This window comes from Canis lupus, chromosome 10 (genome assembly GCF_048164855.1).
Source record: "Canis lupus baileyi chromosome 10, mCanLup2.hap1, whole genome shotgun sequence".
In the NCBI taxonomy this organism is placed as follows: domain Eukaryota; kingdom Metazoa; phylum Chordata; class Mammalia; order Carnivora; family Canidae; genus Canis; species Canis lupus.
Window position 1 is genome coordinate 75503627 of NC_132847.1, and position 27267 is coordinate 75530893.

General features: G+C 49.3%; 1 protein-coding gene across 11 annotated transcripts in view; it reads right to left on the bottom strand.

Annotated features, from left to right (window-relative positions):
- The window catches only part of CDK5RAP2 (CDK5 regulatory subunit associated protein 2), a 153093-nt gene that overhangs the window by 104419 nt on the left and 21407 nt on the right, over positions 1-27267 (bottom strand). For 9 of the 11 annotated variants that reach the window (XM_072842563.1, XM_072842559.1, XM_072842557.1 and 6 more), the window contains exons 4-11: positions 23328-23438; positions 19753-19829; positions 13286-13409; positions 10693-10847; positions 4595-4757; positions 3554-3604; positions 2631-2750; positions 224-316 (exon numbers count right to left, since the gene is read on the bottom strand). In XM_072842563.1, the coding sequence (XP_072698664.1) occupies positions 224-316; positions 2631-2750; positions 3554-3604; positions 4595-4757; positions 10693-10847; positions 13286-13409; positions 19753-19829; positions 23328-23438 (894 nt within the window). Of the gene's footprint in view, positions 1-223; positions 317-2630; positions 2751-3553; positions 3605-4594; positions 4758-10692; positions 10848-13285; positions 13410-19752; positions 19830-23327; positions 23439-23555; positions 23666-27267 lie in introns of all 11 variants that reach the window. The other 2 variants (XM_072842564.1, XM_072842565.1) reach the window with 2 other exon arrangements.

Genomic DNA, 27267 nt, shown 5'->3' on the forward strand with positions numbered 1-27267 from the left:
GAACGCAGCACTAACGGTGGGGCCGCTGCCACCACCGCCACGATCGCACTGACGAGGCCTGGTGAAGCCTCCAGAGCTGGGAGGGAATGTCTTCCAATGGGACGGCCAACTCCGTCCCTAATGGCCACGCAGGGTTTGCCGGGGTCCTCCCAGCTGCCAAGTCGTGCCCTCAGCAGGGGAAGGACCAAGGGCGTGGCCGCCCGCAAGCCAGGTGACCGCTTACCTGGAGCTTCTGTGTCTGTGCCTCCTGGGGGGCGTCTGTAACTTTCGCAAGGGCAGCACTGAGCTCTTCCATTTCACGGCTAAGGTCTTCCACCTGGGTAAAAGAAGAACAGTGGCCAAGGATGCAACTGGACTCCGCTTGCTGTGCTGTCAGGGCTCTTCCTGCCCAACGGTGCAGCCTCTGATCATGGGCTTCCCGCCTGCCTTCCCGAGGCAGGCGCTCCTCTCTGGAGGGAGACCCTTCCCGCAACCACGAGAGGAGGAGACAACTCCCTGAACTTCAGCATCGGTGGGGCTAGATGAGGTGACGGGGACCGGTGCTAAAGTCACGGCTGCCTGAGCCGAAGCCCGGGACCACGGCTGTCTGTAGAGGCCACCCCCAGCACCCTGGCCTGGCCACCCCCAGAGTCTCTCATCCTGCTGCAGCCCATTCCGCCCGCGGCCACACCCGAGACTTTGCCAGCCCCCGTGGCTGCCCCTCCACCAGGGCCCCAGCAGGGGGCTCAACTCTCAAATCTCACGGTGGTAGATTCCCTGAGTACCGTGAGCCACGTGTCCGCGGCCTCGGACCCTGGTGATCACTCAGAGCCTCCCCTCTTCGGCTTCTTCAGCACCGCTGTCCCTTGGCTCGCTTCGTCCTACGTCCCTTGTGCACTCCTCTCCCCACCCTGAAGAACCGACGTCCCCTGCGTCCCCATCCTCAGCCTTGTTCGTTCCCTTCCACACACGCTGTGAACAGACTCGTCACCACCATCGCCTCACCCACCCTACCGTCCTGCCCTTTTCCATGCTGTCCACTGAGCTGGTGACGCCACCACATCCCAGTCACGGCAGCCAGACGCCCAGAAGTCATCCTCCTCAGCAAACCTCCCCAAATCTACCTCTGATGTAAGATTATTTCTGATTTCGTTGTCTGAGTACGCCCTGCCCCTGGACCCCGTTCAGCAGCGGCCACAGCTCTAACCCAGCCCTTCTAGGCCCTCGTCCTGCTATTGGGCCCTCTGCTCCCACTCTCTCCCTCCTACCATCCACTCTCCAGACTCAGCCCGAGACCCACTAAGATGCAAATGTGATCTGCTTGGTAGAGCCTTCAGTTCCAGGCCACCCACAGCGCCAGAGGTGACTAATTCCACCACCACTGGCCGCCCCAAGCAACCTCTGCGGCTTCTTCTCTGGCCTCCCTGATGTTCTGCACTTGATGCGCAGACAACCGCAAGATGCTTTTGGTTCCACAAACACCATCAGGCTCTCACCTAACATAATGGGTTCACCAGTGTCCTCCTCTCTGCCTCCCCCCCAACCAACTCCTACTCATCCTTCAAGATTCAGCTCAAACTCCTCCCCCTCCAAGCGCCGCCCCACACACATGCCCTGATCTGGATCAGGTCCCCTGCCCCCCCACCTGCACACCCCCTGCACGTCCCCCCCTCACCACACCTTCACTCGGTCTCTCTTCCTCACTGGAGCTGCCAGCAGGGCTGGGGTCTCCTCTCTGTATCTGTGCCTCACTCAGTTACTAAAACAACAGACAGCTACACTAACGAGATAAAATAGCAAGGAACCATTGGCCACAACCCTGGATCCCCAAGGTAACAACCCAGGTAGCTAACAGGTTCATGGTCACGGCCTTGCCTCCCAAAAGTCCTTCATCTCAACTCCACTGTCTTTTAAAAAGACTGGGCACTGGGGACACCCGGGTGGCTCAGTGGTTGAGCGTCTGCCTTGGGCTCAAGTCGTGACCCAGGGTCCCGGGATCGAGTCCTGCGTCAAGCTCCCGGCATGGAGCCTGCTTCTCCCACTCCTCTGCCTGTGTCTCTGCCCCCTCTCTCTCTCTCTCTCTCTCTCTCTATGTCTATCATAAATAAATAAAAATAAATTTAAAATAAATAAATAAATAAATAAATAAATAAATAAATAAAATAAATAAAAAACACAACAAAACTGGGCATTGTCCAATATGGTAGCCACTGGCCACCTGTCGCTGCTGAGCACTTGAAATTTAATTAGTCTGAAATGAGATGTGCTGTAAGCACACTTGCACGTCAGCGCTGACACTAAGATTACAAAGATGCTAAGTACCTCATTATTACTATTGTTTTAATGATAACATTTGGGATATATATATTATTAAAGTCCCTTCCGCTTGTTTCTTCTTGCTTCTGTTACTGCAGCTACTAGAAAACTCAAACACCCACGTGTAAGTCACCCAGTCCTTTGGACAACACTGAAGCTGACATTGCAGAGGAATTTGTGACGGACGGACAAAGGGGCCCTTCCCGCACTCCCTACACTCATCCCAGCTCTCTTATAAGCTCTCCACCTAAAGCTAAAAATTCAGGGTAGGACAGGCCAGCCGCAGAAGCTAATAAAGAAAATCTCACTTCGGGTGTATCAGACACAGCACATACCTCTTTTTCCTTTGACTTTAATGCCATGGTTAGGCCCTGAATGGCTTTATCCCTCTTTAGACTATTTTTCTTTTCTGCAGCAATTTCTCTTTCCTTCTCTCTCAGGTCCTCCTGAAGTGCCTAAATTAGATTAGAAAAAGATTCACTAAGTTGATGCGTTCCAACCAAAATGCACTGTAAATATATCTGTAAGAGCACACTCAAATGCAGTTATTCTATCTTATTCCTGTCACCCTGTGATTAATGTTTCCAAGGAGAGCTGAACGCAGTGGCGGCAGCTCCCAGTGACGTGCTAGCGCTCACGGCAACAGGCTGGGTGAGAAGAAGGGGATCAGATCAGTTAAGACGGTGACAGCTACTCCTGTGGGAAGGACTCCAATGCCTTCTGGAATTTGAATACAGTCACATCAGAGTCTTTGAAACCGTACCAGGTTATTTGGGGGAAATAACAGATCATTAATTTCATTCCTTAATGCTACAAAAGCTAACAGAGAATTTGGTTTGATGGAGACTGAACATACACATTTAGAGTCTGAGTTCATTTCTAAAGATAAGCCTGCTGCCTCCCTCCCGGGCTGTTGGGAGAATCAGGTGAGCAAATGGACGGGAAGCGCCTTCTAAGCCGGCAGGCGCCGTAGAGGCCGGTGCTGACTGCGGGACTCGGAGCGGCGGCAGGCCGGGGTCCCCGCTGGCTCTTCTCCGAGCCCGTCTGAGCCTCACGTGCCGTCCGCACAATGGGAACGCCCGCTCCCCAGAAGGAGTGCCAGGACTGAGCGGCCTTCTCTGAAGTCCTGAAAGCCCGACTGGCACGCACTGGCATTCCCTCGACGACAGCAACCGTCACCCGAACCCTCTATCGCACTCAGAATACAGCAAGAGGCAAGCAGAAATCGCCGATAATTTTTTTAATGGCATCAGCATACCTGGATCCTCTCTTCAAGGCGGTGTCTCTCCTGGCGCTCCATTTGCGCGGCCTGAGAAAAGGCATTAATTGGCACCTGGAAGGGACTCACAATGCAACGGCTCCCCCAGAACGATTAGAACGGGCGTCTCATTTCCTGACTTTTCCCCACCGCCGTGGACGTCATGGACTAAGTGTCCACTACTCTCTGCTGCACCCGAGGTCCCACCCGAGCGAGGAGAAATGTGAAGACACGAGAGCCACGTGGGCTGATGACCAGCCCCACCGACAGTGAACCACGGAGCCGCTGGACTATGGAAAGGGCCAACTGAGCAACGGGGCCCAGGGTTCAAAGGAGGAGCCGGAGATGCGGGCCGACGGCAGCTGGAAAGTAACCGGGGAGGCTGCAGGCCGCACTCACTGCCACGCAACCCTCCCTGAGCATCTAGAACGGCCCACGGTGTGAATGAAGCACACGCGGCAGCCACCCTTGGTCCACCAAAAGCTGGGAGGCCTGTGCTCGGCCCACCTGCCCTTCTCTGCAGCGGGCCGTGGGCCCGGCCTCGTGGGGGGAGAAAGGACCTCTGGGAGGCTCGGGGGCTGGCACTAGGAACCCACCTCCTGGAGCCTAGCAAACTCGAACAACTACGGCAAGCCCGTTTCTAAATTCCACGAGGGGACCGTGCTCCCAACCTCCCAGAGTGGCCAGAAGGATTAAGTGAGGCGGCACGCTGAACAGGCTGCCCAGCCGCCAGGCCCGGCGCAAGGCGGTGCCCTTCCCCACTGCCTGACCAGAGGCAAAACGGGTCCTCGGTTTTATCCCACGAAAACCCAAAGGACGAAAATACAGTCCCCGGGCAACCACAAGGCGACACGCGGTAAGACAGAGGCAAGCGGGTATGGGCTGTTTCCTGAACTGGCTCCGTGGAACCACGCCAGGGCCCCTGACAAAGGAGGCTCCCGCTAGTTCCTCAGCTGCCGGGGAGCTAGTATCTGGGGGAGTCTGCGTGTGACCGCGGGGACTGAGTGTGCGTCCCCTCCGCCCGAGGAGTCGGGGGCTCACCTCGGCTCCTCTCTCCTGTTCCCCCCTCGGAGCAGCAGAGAGTCCTCGGAGCTCTCCAGATGACACTCTCTCACCAGGACATGCCAGCTGAGACTTCTCCTCTTTAAGGCACTGAATTAAAGCTTCTTTGCTCTTCAAAGACAGCTTCAAGTCCTCAATCAGTCTAAAAGCGAACAAAATTTAAATATTAATTCTAAGCTGTTCTCTTAGCTCAGCGGAGCAGGAGGAGGCAGGAAATGGGGCCAGACATCTTCAAAGTAGACATGTCCGATGACTGAACAGAAATGGAATCGCGTCGTGCAGGCCGGAGAGCAAGGGCCAGAATTCGCGGGACGTTAACAGTCCCCTCACCTCCAGCCTGGCCCTGGTGGATCCAGCCTCCGAGCTCCCAGACTACGGTCGGGTCAAGCCACCCCCTCGCTCAGACTTCCAAGAGCCCCCACTGTTGACAGCAGTGTCAGCCCCACTGACAGCAGCGGACGAGGAGGTTTTTGGCTAAGCATTTTCTCTTCCAAAGAAATCAAGCACTGAAGCCTGAACAAACACGGCCGACAAGGCACAACCGTCCCTGCGAGGGGGCAAAACCAGCACCTCTCTCCCTGGCTTCTCGGGGCACAGTTTAAAATGCACAGACTTTCCAGATAAAGGCCAAAGCTGGTGAGCAAGGCGTTCAAGGGCCTAGCTTTTAGGGCCTCGAAGCTCAGAGGCCCTGCTGGCAGCTTCAGGTTCTTCTTTCGGAGGCGCCACCCGCTCCCTCAGCACCCAGGAGCCTCACTTCCAGCTCTCTCCCCAAGCCCAGCCGCGTGTGCCCCCAGACTCGTGCTCACACCCGTGCCTCCACCTAGAATGCCCTGCACGACTCCATCCCCACTGCCCACTAGTTCACACCCGTCACCCCTCCCGTGACCTCCCCTCGAGGAAACTGTGCCAAGCACACCCCGAGGGCCTCCCTTGCGCAGAGCTGAACACCGTCTCCGGGCCACCAACTTACACCCCCGACCATGGCCAAGTTATCTGACCTCAGCCGTAAGACGGCTCGCTTGCGTGGATTAGACACAAAACCTCTAACGCGGCCTAACATACCTCCAGGCTTACAGCATAACTCCACAAATGACAGCTGCTATAATTATTACCCTTTTTTAACATTCAACGATTAGCATTTTGTCAGCGAACCCTCAGAAGAGCCTCCGTGTAGCCGAGCCTCGAAAGCAACCTGAACGGGAGGAAGAGCAGAGGCTCGGGACGCAGGCTCCCAGGGTGAAGGGGAAGAGTCAGCTAAAAGTACTTCAAAGCGGCTGGCAACGCACTGTTGCTGGGGCCTGAATGTCCGTGGCCCCCCAAAGTTCAAGCACGGAAATCCTGGTGGGGCTTCGGGACGAGAGTAGGTCACGCGGGTGGAACTCATGCGTGCGAGCGGCGCCTTACAAATGAGGCTCCAGCAAGATGCCTCCCCTCCCCCGCGGGACGCAGCGAGAGGTCTGCAGGCCACCCGCGTCCGCCAGCCTCTGAACTGTAAGAAAGAAATTCCTCTCGTCTGAGCTTCCCCATCCGTGGTCCCTCGTGAGGGCACCTGGGCGGGCTAGACAACGAGGCACAGAGGGCCCGGCCGCCCCAGCGCAGAGCCCCCGGGCCCCGGACAGAGGCGCGACACTGCCCTCTAGGGCCCTACTCTGGACGCAGCGCACGACCGGCTGGAGAGGTAAAAAGTCACGAAGCCAACACTTGAGGCAGCCTTGCGGGGTCGCACGGGACTTCCACTTGGACCAAGCTGGTCCGTGTCTGGTTGGCAAGGAGCAAGGCAGGCCTGTGGGACGTGTGGCCGACCGGAGCCCGGGCGCATCTACAGGAGCGGCCTCCACCCAGGAGTGGCCTCCACCCCGGCCCAGTCTTGCCACACTTTCCAGGCTCTCAAAAGGAGCTGGAAATCCAAAGTTTTACATGAAACTAGATTTCTTTAGAAAAAATAGTAGCAACGAATTCAGACTTTTAAAAGTACTGTGTAGGGCAGCCCGGGGGTCTCAGCGGTTAAGCACCACCTTCAGCCCAGGGCCTGATCCTGGAGACCCGGGATTGAGTCCCACGTCGGGCTCCCTGCATGGAGCCTGCTTCTCCCTCTGCCTGTGTCTCTGCCTCTCTCTCTCTCTGTCTGTGTGCCTCTCATGAATAAATAAGTAAAATCTTTAAAAATAAATAAATAAATAAATGAATGAATGAATGAATGAATGAATGTACTGTGTAGACCAACTAAAACATATCTGGTGGCCACATGTGACCTACAGGACTCCTCGGTGTTAGCCGCCTTCACCAGACGCACGCCAAGGTCGCACTGCAGGACGTCACGTAGCTAAAGCACTCACCTTTCAAAAAGGTGAAGGGAGCCCAGAGAGACCGCAGCAGCGCTGCACCGGGCAAGGGCCCCGCCCCGCAACAGGCCGGGGTGCCCTGCACATCCGGATCTATCTCAGGGCTGGCCCACGCACCCCATCCCAGACCTGCTGGCAGCTCACCTCCTGACCTCCCCGGAGCTCCTCGGCAGCCCGGCCTGCAGGGAGGGCACACAGGACCCTGGTCCCGCGGGACACAAGTCCGGAGCCGGCATCTGGCTGCCGCACTGGTCCTTGGAGTGTGGCTGGCGCACACGTGCCCCCGACAGAGAGCCGACCGGGCAGTACCGACAAATCAGGTTCTGCGCCTCTCCAGCCAGGCCTGTGGGAAACCCCAGATGCAGCCCCTGGCAGCGCCCCGAGCGGACGCCCCGCACAAGGAGAGCCCCCGCCTACACATCTACACCACACTAAGTACTCAGCAAGCTCCAATTCTCCCCAAATTCCCTCTTGCAAAAAGAGGAGAAGCCAAGCCTCTGCGGCACATGCTGACAGAGGCCCCTTTCCTCAATGATTCCCTGCTTGGTGCCAGGCTCGCACCTTTCTTTGCATGTGCCCTCCCTGCCCCACGCCCAAGCACAGCTGATCACCTCCTCCCTTCGGTCACAGCACAGAACCCTGAACTTACCTCTAACACCAATCATGACACTTTTTTTCCACATCTGTCCCCTCCCCCACACTGGGAGCGCCATATAAGGAAGACACTGCTTATCTCCCCACCCCTGGCACCCCACCCAAGGTCATGCTCAGTAGCTGGTCAAGGAATAAACTATATCTCCTTTAATCTAGCCTTAATCCACATCCTCAAGCACCTTCTAGCCTCTACTCTTGGAGGGATCCATGATCCCTCTACCCAACGTGTCCCAACTGAAAGCTTATCTTCCCACTCTCCCTACTGAAAAACATCTGCTCTTTCTCCCTTTCTTTCCCCAAACTCAGCACACTGCACCGTCATGCCACAGTTGTTCATGCTCAAAACCTGGGTGAGGAGGAGGTATCTCTGCAGCCCTTCCCCTCATCCCCAAACCCATCAATGATGAAGCCCTTCAAGCCATCATGTCAATTCTACCTTCTAAACATCTCTGCTGGAGAACACTCCAAGCCAGTTCCGTCAGCTCAGTCCTGCTCACCATGATGCGTCGTCTGGACTTCTCCAACAGCCCCAAGAGCAGTCTTCCCACCCAGCCCCACCGCCAACCCATCCTCCAGGGGCAGCCAGAAGGATGGCTCTGAATTATAGTCTGACCCTGACACTACCCCAACTCCTACCCTTAACTCATCAGCAGTTTGTCACATGCCCTGAAGACAAATCCCAAACTATTCAACAAGCCCACGTGATCTGGCCAGCTTCCCTCTCCTCATCGCTTCCCACCTCCCTTCCAGAACACAACTCTCCAGCCACACTACTGTCAGTTCCTGGGTCATGCTCTGTGCCCTCCGGCCTCTGAACTTCCCAATGCGGGGAACACGATTTCTTCCTCCAAGTAACTCCTCCTTTATCCTCACACTTCCACTGAGAAGCCTTTCCTAATCCCTCTAAACAATCTTAGAAAGATTATGTTAACCAGCACTTATCCATCTGGCCCTTCTCACTCTGTTCCTGCCCTCCACCCTCCCCACCTAGCTAGATGACAAGCATATGCCTTGACATAAGGTCCCTTGGCAGAGGGACCAGTCTGTACCATTCATACCTGTACTCTAACCACCACTTATTGAGCAAAAGATGCTCAGGAAGTATTTGTTGGACAAAGGGCATAATGACCCAACAGACCAAGGAACTGACTGCTGAGCATCTGCTGGGACCCCAGCAGGGCCCTTCTAATCCACTCTCACCCACGATCACCTCTCAGACCCACCCCTAGCCCTCTCCCTTCTTCTCTCTTCATCGGCACCAGGAATTGTCTTTTCTTGTTTGGTGGCTGCCCCCACACACATTGTAGTCTCTTCCCTGGGTTCCCTCTTTCCAATTTAACAGCAGGAGACCTGCAGGTTCCCCAGGAAAGACAAACCTATAAACCTCCGAAGGGCTTCAAGGCTCATCAGTTGGGAGAGATACAAGGGGACGTATAAATAATTTGTATGGAAAAGGATTCCAGACTCTCTCGCAGCCTGCAAAGGCTGCTACCCTGTAGGGGGAGGCCCAGCAAAACAAAACAGAACAAAATAAATGGCCCATCCAGGAAAGCTTCTCCTCCTAGCCACGTAATTGAGAAAAACACTCATTCACTCAACCCTGAGGTCCTATTCCTCACAGAGAACTCTGTTTCCTGACTCCTCCTGAGATTCATCCCAAAACTTCAGTTTTCCAGATCAAAGCTAAGAAAAGGTTGTAGTGCACTAAATAAGTACTAGTTCCTCCAGAAACTGAAGCTAGGACCCTGAGTAAGTGGAAGCCATGCCTCTCCCTCACAATCTACTCATTCCTCTTTTATAGATAATCCTAAAAAATCATGACAACAAGTTGCAGACTTGAATCTCTAAAGGTGGTATGGAGGCAGAAAGAGAAGCAAAAAGCAGTTGGGGAGCACGGGCAACTCAGCACCAGAACCCAAACAACACGGTGGGCCCATCAATCACAAGTCACTGAGCAACCAAAACAAAAGGAACCAGAGTCAGTATCCTCTATTTAAGGAAATAGGAAAAAAACTAGATCATTTGCTTTGGAACAATTTCTGTCAAATTCCAAACGAGCTTGGCTCCTCAATGGATAGGTCACAGGTTAGCCAGAAGTTTCACTTAGTTTATACAACCTTCTACCTAGTGACCATCAAAGCAAGGCAAGAGTAGCAAAATGTGAGGATCACGAGAAAGCAGAAAATCTCAACTCTCTCCTGACCAGTTTTGATCAAAGTTTGGTCGTAAGACCCGAGCACTAAAGAGTGCCTAAAGGCCCTACGGCCCATCCACTTCTCCGGACTGGGCGGCACCCATTTTATTCCTGGACCGACAGACAGCCCTGTCTTGGTCTACACTTTTTCGGCCCATTGCACTGCACTAACGTGGGCCCTCGGCCGGGATTAAACACACGATGAGGAGCGAGTGGGAGGCTCAGTCAGGTGCGCGTCTGCCTTCAGCTCAGGTCATGACGCTGGGGTCCTGGGACTGCGCCCTGCACCGGGCTCGCTGCTCAGCACGAGTCTGCCCCTCGCCTTCCCCGTGCCCTCCCCACCCCCACCCCCACTTATGCCCTCTTTCAGCCTCTCACTCTCAAATAAATAAAACCTTTTAAAAGAAAAAAAAAAAAACACGATGATAAACAGGTCACACGAAACTCACTGGCATCCATTGTGGGGATGTAATCACTTACTGTTCCCTCTGGGAAGAGTCACAAGAGAATTTTCTCCCCAACAATGTCAAGTAAGACTGGGCTTCTCCTGCGCTACTGGCTCATTTTCTCTTGGGAGCAATGTGACTCTTGTGTTCATCAAGACTGTTTTTCTCTCTTTCCTCTGCTTACCCGGAAGCTTACTACGGAACTAAAGGCTACATTTCGTATCTGAACAGACCTTATCAGCAGAAGTTTCTACCTAGAATTCTGTCCCTGTCCTCATACCGCTACCCTAGTCCTTGTCCTTCCATCCTGATCTTACTCCAGGTCTTCTCACCGTGGGGGGAACAAGCAGAGAAAGGAAGGATCAAAGAGGAAGGGAACAACCTTTCCGCCAGGCTGCCCGATTAAGGACCATCAGTGAGTCGCAGAGATAAGCGCCAGACCTGTCTTTCTGCTCCAGGACGACAGCCATGTCCACGTCCCCCTCGTGCCTCTTCTTCATCTCTGAAAGCTTGTTTTCCAAGCTCAGCCGAAGAGCCTTCTCTGTTTCCGTCCCCGCAAAGGCCTTTTCCAGTTCTGCTTGGGCAGCTTTCACATCCTAAAGTTAAATTAAATGCATTTGATGCAATTTTTCAATACAATTGGGAACATTTTGAAAGGAAATTGGATTAAAATATAAATATTTATGACTTTTTCTCCGGCACATTTCCCCTCCCTGAATTGTACTATACATGGGGAGAATCAGTAATAAATACATTTGCCAGCCATTTTTCCCTCTTGTATCCTGAAGAGTAATAGGCATTTCCAATGGAAAAGACTCAAGTCTACAAAAACTGTACTTCTGGATTTGAAAAATCAGATCAATATTTACAGCTTCAATGAGAACAAGAAGAAATGTGCCTCTCAATACTTAAACATACATAAATTCCAGAGTCCCCCTAATCTCCATACAAATTCATCCCACACCCCACCCCCCCTCCCTATTTCTCTTAAGATGATGACTACACAATTCTCAAGAACATTTTCTACATCTCCAAGGTGACGTCGGTGGTGAAAAAAACCACGTTCTTCCTGAGAGCTCAGAGAGGCCTACCAAAAAATTATCTAACTCACGCAGGCAGTGCCCTCGCTGGGGCGAAGCACCCCGGTGCTCAGGAGTGACCTGGGGTAGATCCGGATCTCCAAGTGCCCACGGCCTCTGATTACATCACAAAGGTAAAAGTCGAATCCAACTGGGTTCAAACCCAGCTTTCCTGATGATTTGCCGTGGGACACTGGGTAGTCCCTTAGCCTCTCTGAGCCCGAGCTCATCTGTACGACAGGGATCACCACCATCCCACCAAGGAGTTGCTCCGACGCTCCGTCCGATGCCTGCCCCATCACAGGAAGCTCAGAAACAGGCTGCTTCCTCCTCCCTGCCCTTTCCCTCCGCGGGGCCTTCCCCGCCACTGCTCCCACTTGGGTGGGGGAGAAAGCCTCTCCTCCCCACGAGGCTTGCCTGGCAATCTCATGGAGAGCTGGGACAAACCATTCCCCAATATTCTGAGACAACACACAAAACCTATTTAGTGAGTGCCTGTTACATGCCAGGCTTTGAGCAAGGAGCTTTATTTATCTTTGTTCCTTACCTAACCCTAAAAAGTTATGTGCCGAGAGACACACTGCAGCAGTTTAGAAGGCAGGTTCTACGGCCGGAGCTCCCGGCATTACTGCCTGTGTGACCTTGAGCAAGGGGCTTGGCCACTCTGTGCCCGGCGCATGTGTCTGTTTTTAAAAAGAATGATAAAAGTATTAACCTTCCAGGCTTACTGACAGGATGACCTGAATGGATGACGAATAGGCTGAGGGGGCCTCACACTCGCAGGCCCCGAGGCTGCCAGGACCACTGCCGTTAGGACAATCACTACTGCAAAGCAGACGTCACCAGCCTCCCTTTACAGATGCAGAGGCAGAGGCTCGGAGAGGGACGGGGCCAATAAGCGACAGAGCAGAGGGCAGGCCCAGCACCGTGTGGCAGCCACACGGGCACCCTACAACACGGGCACCCTACAACAGCCCTTCCGGGGAACACTGGGAACGTGGGGTTGGAGGACTCCTGTTGCGGTACCGGCTCCACGGCTTATGACAAAGCCTCAGCTCCTCGCCCTCAGAGCGGTCCCTAGCCGGTACTTTGGACCTAGGATCTACACAGCCCCATGGGGCTGGTGTGAACACCATGAATGGAAAGACCACTGTTAGCTGCAAAGTGCAGCACCAGTGCATCTCCCTTTTGTTTCCAGAAGTGCTTTGTGGGGCTGCTCCTCCTGGCATGGAGAAGAGCCAGGTTTCGGGTGCAGAAAGGGAAATGGCGTAAGAGCCTTCAAAGACCAAGAATGAAATAACTAGTGTCACTTAATACTAGCTGCATGTGGACGGAAACTTTTACCTTCTAGGGGACAGGATTTTTTTAGCCAAGACACATCCTGCCTCCCATCATGGTGACAGGAACACAGGAAGCACCTGAGATCGAGCAGGAGAAGCCACATGTGGTGCCCCCCACCCAAGAAAAGGCATTCGGTGAACAGCGGGGTAACGGGGGTTGGAGGCCAGGTGCCAGGGATGGGGCCGCGTGGCCACACAACAGCCCACAAATTGGAATCCACTTCCAGGCTTTGCGCGTGTTAGGTGAGTCACTTCCCCGCGCCGAGCCTCGGTTTCCTCCTCTGTAAAACCAAAGGACTGAACTAGGTAAGAAGAGCACAGGCTTTAAAATCAGCAGCCACGGAGACTGGAATCCAGGACCAAACTTAGACTACTGAGTCTGTACTTCGCTGTCCTCGTCTGCAGGAGGTAAGGGTACAAATTCTACACACAAAGCACCTAAGACAAGGCCTTAGGAACCCACGAGATGACCCATAAGGGTGGCTCCTCTTTCTGCTGAAACTCTGAACGTTTAGGGAAAAAGGAACAAAATTCTGTCCCCTGCCCCCCCCCCCCCCCCGCCCTCACTATTAACCCACTGTCAGAACACAGTCTCCTCGGCGTTTCCAGACTTGCCTCTTCTAAATGGAATATTCTTTTGGTTAGGAGATCTTCGACCTGCTGCACCTTCTTCTGAGCGTCTTCTTTCACCCGCTGAACTTCGGAGCCGCCCCTTTCAGCCAGGCTCTCAACGGCTTTGCTGCAAAAAGGGGCAAAGGTGTAAAATCCACACGGGGGACAGCTGGACGGGGATTTCAATGGCCCCAGAGAGACAAGGAATATCTGTTCGTCACTTCTCCCACAAACCCGTGTTTTTTTTAATCTTTGTAATTCAAAAATATAGTGCAATATATGAATGTATCAAATCAACCGACATGGACACCTTAAACTCCTACGTTACATGTCAACTACACCCCAGCTTAAAATACATATATGTAAACACAAATTAGGAAAGGAGAATCATCTATAATCTTACCAGTCAGAATAACTAAGTGAATATTTTAGCACACAGCCTTTCAGAGATTTTCTACAAAAAGAGAATCGTGTATGTATGACCTGATTTTAACACTTAAAACACTATAAACATCCTTCTGTGTCAATAAACATAAATCTCTTGTCATTTTTAAAGGCTACATGTTAATTCACTGTGTAAAATATACTGTAATATATTAAATCCCCTGTTTTTTTATTTGAAGTACAGTTGACATGCCTCAATCTTCTATTTTTAAAACATTCAGATGGAGGGGATCCCTGGGTGGCTCAGCGGTTTAGCGCCGCCTTCAGTCCAGAGTGTGATCCTGGAGCCCCGGGATCGAGTCCCGCATTGGGCTCCCCGCATGGAGCCTGCTTCTCCCTCTGCCTGTGTCCCTGCCTCTCTCTCTCTATCTCTCATGAGCAAATAAATAAAATATTTTTTAAAAAAATAAAAATAAAAATAAAGAATAAAACATTCAGATGGAAAAAAAAATTTAGATTTCTGATTTTACATGTTTGTCTGAAAATACTTGTAAAGCACAGTTCCCGGGCACAAAGTACTCAAACAAATGTTAATGTTATTATTTGTTGTATTATAAACAACACTACAATAAAAGCATCCTTGTATGTATGCTACCCAGTGACTTCCTGGGGTCAATTCCTACAAGGGGAATTACTGGGTGAAAGGGGGGGCACACTTGGAAGACGTCTGAGAGCTACTGCCAAATTTCCCACCAGGAAACGTCCAAAAAATTACCCCTCCGCCAGAGGCAGGAGACGGGGAGAGCTGGGCTGACAAACCGACGTGCGAAGGAGCAGCATGCCACAAAAATAAACCTGAAGGATCCAGGGCCTTTATCACCATCTTTTGGCAACCAGAGGGGAAAGCATTTTACATACGGCATGGTCCATCTGTGAGCACTGGCTACCACTTAGGGCATGAAGAGAGGGGCCTGTGCAAGCAACCCACGCTCCGTCAAACGCGGAGTTCGCACAGCTGTGGCACCACAGACCGTTCCATCCACTGGACCGAGTGGTGGGGATGCAACACCAAAATCAGACACAGGACCACAACCACGGACACCTTTCGTTCTGGTTCTCCTCAAAAGAAAAACAGCGTCAGATACGAATTTGTGAGACATACACTCAGAGCAGTTCTCATCAGATTTCTAAAACGATTGCAGGGTTCTAGGAGGCAGGATAATAAAGGAAATGGCTCCACCTAAAGCTGATTTCTCGGAAAAACTGCAACAGAACAAATCCATTCACCACCAGCCTCCCATGCCCTACTTTAGGGGCATATAAAATGTTCCCACCCCAGAGCCAAGTGAGCGGCACTCACATGTACAGGCCATGTGAGCTGTTGACTGAGAACAATGGAAAGTCAAGAGGGCCGCACTTGCTGTCCAAGTCTCAAACATGAGCTGCCTGCAAATAAAGACTTCATTCATATCCTGCTTCTTTCACCAAGAAGCCTTCAGAAGGCCCCAGTGTCATGACATCATTTTAATGGAATTCAACGTGAACAACTGAAAGAACGAACACGGACTCTGATGCTTGAACAGATTTGCTTCCTCACTCGTCCTCTATTACGTCCTCAGTGTGCCTCGGGTAAATTACTCTTAAACCTCAGTTTCCTCAGCTGAAGAATGACCGGCCTGCCTCTTAGCATGAACGTGCTAACACCTGTGGCGGCCTCGGCACGGGGCCCCTCCGTCTCCGGTCTGGGTGCCGCCTGCTGTCCCTGGGGCCCCCACAGCCCCTGCCGAGATGCTGGGAGAGGCCTGTCCGTCCCTGCGAGCTGACAACAGCTCATCCTCTGGCCAGAATGAAGGCCACCACTGCCACCCCCGACTAACGCCCCGAAATGTCCTCGGCCCCCACCCCTCGGCTCACTTCTCCCGCGGGGCTGTCTGGAGTCCACAGGGACCCAGTCATTTCTATCACGCCTCGAAAGGTCGTACATGTGGCTGAAAGAATTCTGGACTGGAGGCTTTCCCCCCTGAGCCCTGGCTATGGGACTTTTCCGGTCCTGAGTTCCCACTAATCACCCTGAGTGTCTTGGCCCTTGGGCTTTAGAGCCTCCTCCCCCGACCCTCAGCCCAACCCTTGCCCAGTGAGGGCAAATACACCGTCTCCTTTCTATCGGCTCAGATGGAGCCTGGCTGTTTTATAGATGGAAACACATACGTTGTCAAGAGGCGGACTACAATTTTTAACAAGTACTGGTATTACTCAGTTTGTTTGCATTTTAGTTATACCAATAAAATATATTCCCAATAATAAATGTTCCAACTTTTCATTTATCATCTTTGTATTTTACAGTTACTGTAGCAATAAAATTTATACTCAGCAGTATGGTGCAATTTTCCTCTACTAATGGAATTATTATTTTTGTTTGTGTTTTAAAGCTACAGAGTTAAAATTTACTCCCGACAGTATGTCTGCTTTGTTTTTAATGTCCCCTCATCGTAACTGATAAATACAACAACGAGAGCCAGCACACATACGTGTTTTCTCCACAACAGGGCACAGTGGGCTCTGGAGCCAGACCCATCCCAGCTCTGTTACCAAACCAGGCTCCCCAGCTCCCCAGAGCCCCAGCCATCTCCGTACTCGAACGGGACTACAGGCCACCTCGCAGCAGGGGGACACCGACAGAGCAGGCCAGGCGGCAGGCGCAGGCTGTGGGCAAAGGAGGGTCTCCATAAACGCCAGTTCATCCCCCGTCTCTCTTACAGAATCTGGGCCAACAGACAAGACAGAGAGCACGACCTACGGCGAGGAAAGGGTGGGACAAAGTGGTCTCATCCAGCATTCCACTCGACACAAAAAAGAATCTTCTATAAATACCACCCCACTACCCCGTTTAACTGTCAACACTTCCTCTTGAGCCTTTCCATTCTAATTATAGTTCATGAGAAAAAGCAGGGGCTTTCCTGGGCTAGGTCCCACATCTCCCACCTGCCTCCACCCCGCCGCCCCCCAAAACAACCATGAAAGTGTAAAAGGGAGTTGAGGGCATTAATAAAGGTGTTTTTCCACCACAGGGATGTACCCTCACACGCTTGTAGGTGCTGAACAGCTGGGGTGAAGGGAAAGGCACAGTCAGCAGGAAGGTGGCAGGCACCGTGCTGTCCCACGGCAGGCAAGGCGCAGAGGCCCCGCAAGGAGGAACGGCTGAGAAGCCCCACGTTCCGCTAAGGGAGACGAGGCTCATGGCCTTACAAGAGATGAAAGAATACGAAACCAGTGCTGGAGCAGAAGTTAGGGGCTCGTGCTCAAACGCCAGCTTCGACCATCCCGCAGAAGGGGTGTTCGTCACGCTCCTTCCCTTCTCCAGGCCTGATCCCCCCAAACTGAGGGTTTCCTCAGGCTCAGCCTAGCTCCCAGGAGATGATGGCACGCAAACGGAGGCAAGTGTTTTATCAACCGCAAAGTACTGGGGGCGCCTGGGGGCTCAGTAAGTGTGCAACTGTCGAGGTCAGCTCAGGTGGTGACCTCGGGGTCATGGGACCGAGCCCCGCGTCAGGCTCCGGCCTGGGCGTGGAGCCTGCCCGAGATTCAAACTGCAGAGCACGGCCCACCTACGAGTGTGACGATTTGCCAGAGAAGCTGGCGAGGAGACTGCAAGGTGGGCTCCAGGCAGCCATGTGCCACCCGCCAATAATGGGAGGCACGCAACGGGGGGACACGAGGCAGAGGCGGCGGCCAGGGCAAGCTGCAGCAGCAGGAACAGGGCACTTCTGGTGTCTGTGAGCTGCGGGCGGGAGAGAGAGCCGGGGTGGAGAGCGGGAGCCATCACGTCATCGTGAACATTCTTAAACAGGGCCCGTGACCTGAACCCTTAACCTAGGCGTCAGCCCAGACATCTGCCTTCCCATCCACTACCAAGCCACGCGGACTCCGCTCGGCGAACGCCCCTCTGCCGCGCCCTCCACGTCTACCACCGACCCTCACCCTCACCGGAGCTGCCAGACGAGCCCGACCCCCCTGCCTCCCCGGTGCCCTGTCTACGAAGCACTTCCCACTCAGCAGCCGGGGACCTCTACGCGACTCCACTCTGTGTCCGCTGCTCAAAACCCACGACTGCGCTCCACTGACCTTGGGAGAACCTCTGCTGTGGCCTCAAGACCCTGCAGGACGTGTTTCCTCAGAGCTACACGCGCAGCAGTCAATTCCTACGGCTTCCTCGCATCCCCCCTGAGAACTCCGTCCTCGGGACCCCTTCCTTGGACACATCTCTATTTGCAGATCTGCTCCGACCACCCGTCTTCTCAGGGCTCTCTTCCCACTCTGTACTCACATGCTGATTATTCCAAGGATTTCCTCGACACCACCCCTCCGCGTGTCTGTCTGGATCACACTGCAGCCCCAGGAACCTAGGCCAGTGCAGCACACAGAAGCTGCTTAAGAAATCTCTTCTGTGTAAGTTAATAAAACCAGTCAGAACTAAAAAGGTCTGCTGGGGCAGTGTGGGGATCCGCACGTACAAACACGTGCACGAGCCCTGAAAACCTCCTGCCCCGCGTGTGCTACAAAGGGAGCCCGCAGCCTTCCTGAGTTTGGGTTCCGTGCGTACGTGCCTGCTGCCAAGTCCTAGCTAAGGCCCACAGCAGGCAGCGCGCTGAGGACGAAACAGACCAAATTCAAACTCTACTACTGACTTCCAGACTTGGTAAAGCGGATTTGACTTCCTGCCAGAGAAATGATGTGCTTCAAAAAACAAAACAAAACAAAAAAAATAGCAACAGCAACCAAAAAACCAAAAACATATTTACTATTATTCACTCACACTCATTCATTCACTCGCTCATTCAGAAAATACCATGTGTACAAGGTCGCCATAATTCGGAAAAGCCTGAACCCAGGAGCCCCTAGTGTCCCCAAAGCCAGCGGCAGCCCAACTCCCAGCAGCTGGCCGTGTGGCAATGGGAGGAATCCACGGCCTGGCCCAGAGCGGAGCAGCTCGGTCCCAATAAGCCAACGACCCCATGCTCCTGGCCCAGCAGATCCAGCGGCTCGGCTCCCAGGACAAGTGATGCATTTCCACAAGAGCTTTCAGCCAGATCCTTGGTGGGTCAGCCCGGAGAGGTCTTACCCCTTGCTCGCTAGGCGAAGCTCTGTGCACTCTGGTGTCCCACTGGAGCCCCGCTGGACTCCCCTCTGTCACTGCGCCTCCATGAGGCTCCAGGGGTGCTAGGGAGCTCACCAGCCTGCCGAGCTGCCGAAGTGAGGGGAGGTCTCGTTGCAAATTCCCAGTGTACGGCACAATTACCGAACACGTGTTTAGGAATGAATGGACAACTACGGAGCCACAGACTGTATCCTCTAAACTGGGCTTATTGTTCAATATATATTTAAGTTAATTATGTGACTAAAATAATAGTTTTCAAATATGTTTCAAGCAGGACACCTCTCTGAAACAAAATATTACAAGAAACCCCAGTGCACTGGACAGATACAAAACGAGTTACTCTGATTAAAGCCCTACCCTCGGCCCCCCAGCCTCACTCACCACAGGAGTCCCTCAGGATCTGGGGCTCTCACAGCAATGAAAATGAACGAGCTACTGCTAGAAGTGAGGACGTGGACGAATCGCACAAGTATATGGTGGGGAAGGAGGCCAGGCGCCAAAGGGTGTGTGTATAGTGTACGATTCCATTCCTATAAAGTTCAAAAATGGGCAGAACGAAGCACAGGGGTTATCCTGGTGGAGAAGGATAAGCTCTGGGAGCACAAAGGGGACTTCTGGGGGTGGGGGTGCTCATGTTCTGGTTTTTGATCTGGATGGTGGCCCATGGAACCGTGTGCGCTTAGTGAAAAGTCATCATGCTGTACACTTAGGAGGGGAACGTTTTCCCCCAAGTGAATTACACTTCAAAAGTCTGCTGAAGACGAATTAAATAAAAATGATCACCTCCTGGGAGTCCTCAGGGCCTGGCGGGTTCTCAGGGCCCAGCCAACAACCGGCTGAGAAAGCACCAGGCTGTGGTTTACGGGCCCACCCGGCCTCCGGTACCAGGCCCCCGGGCGCCCTGCAAGCTTGACAGATGACAGGTACTCACGAGGCTTTGATGAGCAGCTGCTCTCTCTCCTGGAGCTCCCGCTTCAGACTCTCTACTTCCACCTTGAGTTCGATGTTCTTCCGGGCATGATCAGGAGAGAAAAGGAACAGTGTAAAATACGGGACCCATGACTGTCTGCGGTGGGGAAGCGGCTTTCAGCACAGACTCACTTACAGGATGCTTCTAATGGGCAGATGCTAGATTCAAGACCTCATTAGCCTCAGGGCACAGGGAGAAGGGAATTATTAAACACTGGTGGTCTCCAAAGAAAGCCCTGGATTTCTCAAGACTTGGAACAATTATGTAAATTCTCCAAGCTTCTAACAGCCAGTGCATTCAAACACTGAGGCATAAATGTCATACAAGTGAGGCTGATTTAAAAATTGTTTGCCCTCCGCCAAGCAAATTTACAAGCAATTCTGCAGTTTGCTTTTACCATTCCAAAGCAATTACTTCTGGTTGTTTACAATCATGGCAGTGGGAACGTGGTACAGCTTCAAAAAAAATAAATAAAACCTGTGGACAGGTAAGTGGGAGGGCACATCGCTGCCCACCTCGTTTCAGTGTAAGATTCCAGGGCTCTTAGGAAAGAGCCGCGACTGCACGGGGCAAGGTGTCTATAAGGACTCCAGCGCTCTCCAGCCAACCATCCTAGTCACACATGGCCTCGGGCTTCTAACTCACGGGAGAACCCGAAGACTGAGCCTCCGGCAAACAGGCTGCAATGTGAGACAGCGGGGCAGTGGGGGGCTTCTGCCCAAACTGGTCCACGGATGTATCCAACAAAGCACTACAGGAACTCATGCTGTGGAGACTGGCCTCTGAGTGTGTAGTTTGCACGGGACTGCTATAAAACCAAGATTTCCCTGAAATCTTGCTCCTGTTTTCATAATTCACATCAATTTTACATCCTACTCCATAATACATGCTTATTATTTTAAACAAGAATCACATTCCCAGTAAAATTTACAATCTCAGTGGACATGTCTCCCACCTTTCTGCCAACAGCCCTAGGGGCACGAGGACCCCAGCATGAGAAGCCAGCCAGAATGAAAACCAATCCGTTAATGAGGACATGGGTTCAAATTCTGCCTCCCCTCCTTATACCAGGAGGAAACCATCCCAAGTCAGTGGCTGCTCATTTACTCATCCTTTCACATCACAGAAATATACCAATCACCCGTAAGAAGCCAAGTATGGGGCCATGCGCGGAGGACACGGTGGTACACAGGGGAGACACAGCCCCCGCCTTCCGGCTAGCATCAACTAGGAAACTAGAAGCACGAGCCTATAATTGTCCTTGGAAATACAAGTCCAGTAGGTAAGAAAGCAAAGCTTCTCCTTTCAGGCCACTCATGCATCAAATGAACAATATAAGCCCCCTTGACGTGGGGGATTTGAGGAGCAAACGAGCTAACAGATGAGAGGAGCCTAGCAGACAGGGCTCAAAATTGTTATTTTCTTCAGTGTTAGCAATGGCAACTAAACAAGTCATCTGTGAGGCCGAACATTTTCTAAAAGAAGCTGATCTTTGCATAAAGGACACTGCATGCCAGTGCATCGGTCTCCGACTGGTTTTGTGAAGACCCTTCAGAGGATAACTCATCTGCTCTAAGAAGGGCAGAGAATTTCTAAGTAGGAACTGACACCAGATAATCTAAACTGCTTTCTGACGAACTAACTGGCACCTCAACCCATGAATCTAAAAGGATGGAGGGCTAATGTGTCCACTAGTCTATTTTTCTCAAGCCCAATACCTCAAGTTATAAACTTACACACGTGGCAATCAGTACCCAAACCAAAAATCAAGATCCCAATTAAGCTGAAAATGGAATATCACAATAAAAGAGAATGAAGAAGTCTTAAACCACTAAGGAAAGATATCCAAGATACTGTTAAAGAAAAATGCAAGGTGCAGAACAGAATGTGCCTGCATTTCTGTAAAAGGGGGATTTATACAAACACACACACACACACACACACACTTGCTCGTATATAAATAAAATTCCTCTGCATAAATAATTAATAACATTGGTTAGATCTGGGGAACTAGGAGACAAGGATGGATGAAAGTCTTAAGTGTATTCCTTTGATGCTTTTTGAATTTTGAGCCATGTACACTTATCTAAAAACTTGAAATAAAAGTACAATTAAATCAGGTCATCTAAGCAGACTGCGTAAAAAAAAAAAAAAAAAAAGCTAAACAGCATAGTACAATTAGGTCAGCAGGCCTACATTCAAAATCCACCTCTCATAGTAGCTATACGACATCAGGCAGGTTACTGATCTTCCCTGAACTTCAGTGTCCTCTTCTGCAAGATGAGGATAATCTCCATTGCACAGGGCTGTCTTGAGAATTAAAATAAGATGTACAAATGCCCAGGACAGTGCCAGACACAGAGCAAGCAATTACACTTTGGCTCCCTATCGCCCTAGAAGTATGTAACCATACTTACATATAAAATGTTTTAGGCTATTGGTTTTTCCTTCAAACTGTGATTGCATCTTCACTCCCTTCCAGAAAAGGGGACACCCTCATTGCCTTTTCACTCTCACATTAAAGGGGAAAAAAAAAAAAAAAAACTGTCTTATGGGACAAGGGAGCTTTTTAATTCTTGCAAAGGCTCAGAAGTACAATACAATCCCTATTCAAGCCTGTTTAAGTTCATGTGCTAACCCCAAATAGAGGTCCTTCTTCCCCTTCAAAAGTTTCTACTGGTGCAAACTTCAGAAGAGAAAAGATGGAATAATTCCCAGGCCAAGGGCTAACCTATTGGAGAAAGCCAAAAAATGGGCACTGAAATATTGTTTATACTCATGTCCTTTCAAGAAAGCCAAGTTCTGTTTTCTACTTTGAAGGCAGAGGCCCCCAGGTCAAGACTTCAGACGGAAACAGACGTTTTTCTGACAGTTACAAGTACGTCCACGAGGAACACAGAAGAGTCACAGCACAGAAAACTGACAGTCCTAACTCTGGGCTGCCAAGGGAAGCTCAGTAAGACAATGATGACAACTGTCAAGCACTGACTGTGTGCTGGGGCTCTTCATCTGTCATCTCGTTTTAATCCACACAAATAACTCTGTGACAGAGGGATTATCACCTCCCTCTGAAAGCAAGCCCAGAGAGCTGAGGTAACCTGCCTATGGCCACGCGAGTTAGCTGGTAACAGGAATTACCTGGAATCTGCAACTAGTTGGTAACACGACTTACCAACTAACACGAGTTACTTGGTAACAGTAGTTACCTGGACTCTACAATTCCAAAGACATTTCACCACTTCACTGCTTTCATCTAAATTATAAATAATTAAGAAAAGGCAACTGAGATAAATAAAGACAGTAAATCAGAATTTGGATTTTAAAAAGGGAGAAAAGATTCCCTTAAAATTAATCTCGTATCTCTTTGCTTAATATTAAGATCATCCTATTGTCTTTATGCTGCCCATAATCAATTCAAATTAAATGAAAGCAGCTCTGTCTATTCAAGCTAACTGAGAACAAATATTAATCAAATTTCTGCTGGGAAGGACTACAAGCAAAGACACCGGGGGTGGCAGTGAGAAGTGGGACCTCACAGTTTTATAGATGTGTTCGGTGGGGCCATCAAATTCCTGTTGCATTCTTTCCTCCAGGAAATAGATGCGGAGCTTTAGATTAAAGTTTTCTTTCTTCAATTCAGTGATTTGCTGGAAAATAAGCACAGAAGGGTTATCGAAAGCAAGGTCTAAACCATGGTGCCTGCATTAATCCCCATAGCTCCTAAGGCTACAAATGGACTGAAATGTTAACTACAGAAGACTTACCTCTGCTGCAACTGTACCAACCCAGGAGTAAGTGGTTCTCACTAGCCAAATTTAAGACAAGCTGAGCACTGGAATGGATACTGACTGAGGAAAGAATTCATGTCTCCACACTGATAATAAGTAAGGAAAGAAAGAAAAGAAAGAAAACGAAAGGAAAGTATGAGGCAAATCTCTTCTTTACACAAGAAATCCAGTTAGTAAATGTAGAAGCATAAAAGGAGCAGAAAAATCACCATTCTACAACCACTATGGTAACCACTGCTTCAGGTAAGAATCAGCAGTGCTAAAAGCATCAGATAGAAGATCATTGGAGAACATGCTATTCACCCAGCTTCAGATATTACCCCACAGATGGCTTATTAATTACAAAAGGAAAAGATACTGTTACTATTTATCTTAAAATTTACTTATTTGAGAGAGAGAGAAAAGAGAGGGAAGTGGAGGAGGGAGAAAGAAAATCTCAAACAGACTCCTCCCACTGAGGAGCACAGAGCCTGACATGGGGTTTGATCCCGTGACCCTGAGATCATGCCCTGAGCCAAAATCAAGAGTTGTATGCTTAACCAACTGAGCCACCCAGGTGCCCTGGTATCATTACAATTTAGAAATCCAGTAGACACTACTGGATTTATCCCTAAATCAAGGGAATATATATATATCACCAGTGGTGGGGCAAACCGACATACTGTCCTTCCTGAAATAAATCATTGAATGCAAGCAATTTCATTTAAAAAGTTCCTGCCTGTCACTTTTTCCCTGCATCAGACAAATCCAAATATAAGGACATTTGCAAAATAACAGGCTTGAACTCTTCAAAAATCTTAATGACAATCTTAAAGTAAAAATGGTTGGGGAACTCTTTTAAATAAATGGAAGTAAGGGAGGCACGATTACGAAGTGCAATGAAATCATACAATAAATACTGAATTTAAAAAAGCTCCATAAGGATAAGTGGGGGGATTGAATAACAATTTTGCATTAGGTAATAGTATTATGATTTTGCAAGAGAATGTCCTAAGAAAAAGATACACACTAATGTCCTTAAGGATGCTGTCATATGTCTGCAATTAATTCTCTAATGAGTAGGGAGAGACAGAAAAAAAGAATAAAGCAAATGTGGCAAAATATTAATCAATGAATCTAGATGTAGAACATATGGTTGGCTGTTGTGCTATTTTATAACTTTCCCTAGGTTCACTTTACTTATTCACGGATATGCCCATAGATATCATGGGTCATAAAACAAAATTTAACAAATTTAAAAGAACTGAAATCAAACCATGCTCTCTGACCATAATAAACTTAAGCTAGAAATCAATAAAAGAAAGAAGCTGGAAAATCCCCAAATACTTAGAAATTAAACAACACATTTCTAAACAATCCACGGGTTAGAGAGGAAATCTCAAAGGAAATCAGAAGATATTCTGAATTAAATGAAAATGCAAACATATCAAAATTTGTAGGATATAGTTAAAGTGGTGACTGGGGAAAACTTATACTGTTAAATGTGTTAGAAAACAAGAAAGGTTTGGGGACACCTAGGTGGCTCAGCAGTTGAGCGCCTGCCTTCGGCCCAGGACATGATCCTGGGGTCCAGGGATCGAGTCCCGCATCAGGCTCCTTGCATGGAGCCTGCTTCTCCTCCCTCTGCCTGTGTCTCTGCCTCTATCTCTGTGTCTCTCATGAATGAATAAATAAAATCTTGAAAAGAAAAGAAAAGAAAGAAAAGAAAAGAAAAGGTCTCAAATCAACAATCTAAGTTTCTACCTTAAAAAGCTATAGTAAGAGCAAAATAAACCCAAAGCAAGCAAAATGACTGATATGCTAAATATAAGGGCAGAAAACAATAAGATGGAAAGCAGAAAAACAACAGGAAAAAAATCTATTTAAAAAGATGGTTCTTTCAAATGATTGATGAAATTTATATACCTCTAACAAGACTGCAAAAAAAGAGAGAGAGAGAGAGAGAGAGAGAAGACATAAATTACCAATATCAAACAAAAGAGAGGTTATCACTACAGACCCCTCAGCAATTAAAGGGATAATAAGAGAAAAATGCATACCACTCTATACACATAAACTGGACAACTTATATGAAATAACACCATTCTGTGAAAAGCATAAATTATCAAAATTCACTAAAGAAAAAAATAACCAGAAGAATCTTGTATCTGTTTTATTTTTTTATTTTTATTTTTATTTTTATTTTTTGTATCTGTTTTAAAACTTGAATATGTAGGGATGCCTGGGTGGCTCAGTAGTTGAGCATCTGCCTTTGGCTCAGGGTGTGATCCCGGGGTCCTGGGATCAAGTCTCACATCGGACTCCCTTCAAGGAGCCTGCTTCTCTCTCTCCTTTGTCTCTGCCTCTCTCTGTGTCTCACTGAATAAATAAAATCTTTAAAAAAAATAAAAGTTGAATATGTAATTAAAACCCTTCCAGAGGGTAGCCCGGGTGGCTCAGCCGTTTAGCGCCGCCTTCAGCCCCGGGTGTGATCCTGGAGACCCAGGATAAGTCCCACATCAGGCTCCCTGCATGGAGCCTGCTTCTCCCTCTGCTTGTGTCGCTGCCTCTCTCTCTCTCTCTCTCTCTCTCCCTGTGTTGTCGCTCATGAATAAATAAATAAAATCTTAAAAATAATAAAAACCCTTCCAGAAAAGAAAATTCCAAAACAAGATGATTTCAGTAGCAATTTCTACCAAATATTTAAAGAAGAAATAATGCTATTTCTACACAACCTTTTCCAGAAAACAGAGGTATGGGAACTTTCCCACTTCATTTTATGAAGGCAATATTACCCCAATACCAAAACCAGACAAAAACATTATGAGAAAACTATAGATTAGGCCATCCATGAACACAGATGGAAAATCCTCAACTAAATTTTAGCAAATAAAAAAATACAATACATTAATGCATCATGAGTGGGATTTATCCCAGGAATCTAGGGCTAATTCAGCATTCAAAAGTCAATTCATGTAATCCACCAGACTAAAAAACTAAGAAGAAAAAAATATATACAATCGTATCAACGGACACAGAAAAGCATCTGACAAACCCAACAGCCACTCAAGATAAGTAGTCAGTAAACTAGGAATTAAAGGAAACTTACTTAATCTGCTAAAGGGTATCTACAAAAAGCCTATACGTTTACAACAACATATTCAATTAAAGATGGAAAACATTACTCCCCTAACATTAGGAACAAGGAAAGGACATACACTCTCACAATTCCTATTCAACACTGCATTTGAAGTCCTACACAGTGTAATACAGTGAGGCTGAAAAAGGATAAAAGGCCTCCATTTTGGAAAGGAAGAAATAAAACCATCTTTATCTGAAGACAATATGATTATTTATGTAGAAAATCACAAGGAATCTACAAAAAAGATCCCAGAATTTGTGAGTTTAATAAAGTAAATATGCAAATATCAGCATATTTCAATAAATTAGCAACAATTGAAAACTGAAGCTTTTTTACAGAGCATTTTATAATACCTCCACAAAATGTAAATTTATAAATATAAATCTAATAAAACATTATGTATCCGTAAGACCACAAAATGCTGAAGAAATCAAGAACCTAAATAAGTGAAGAGATTTACCAAATTCATGGATTCGAAGACCATACAAAAAATAAGGATGTCAATTCTCTCCAAACTGGTCTATAGATTTAACATAATCCCAACCAAAATGTCCACAGGATTTCTTG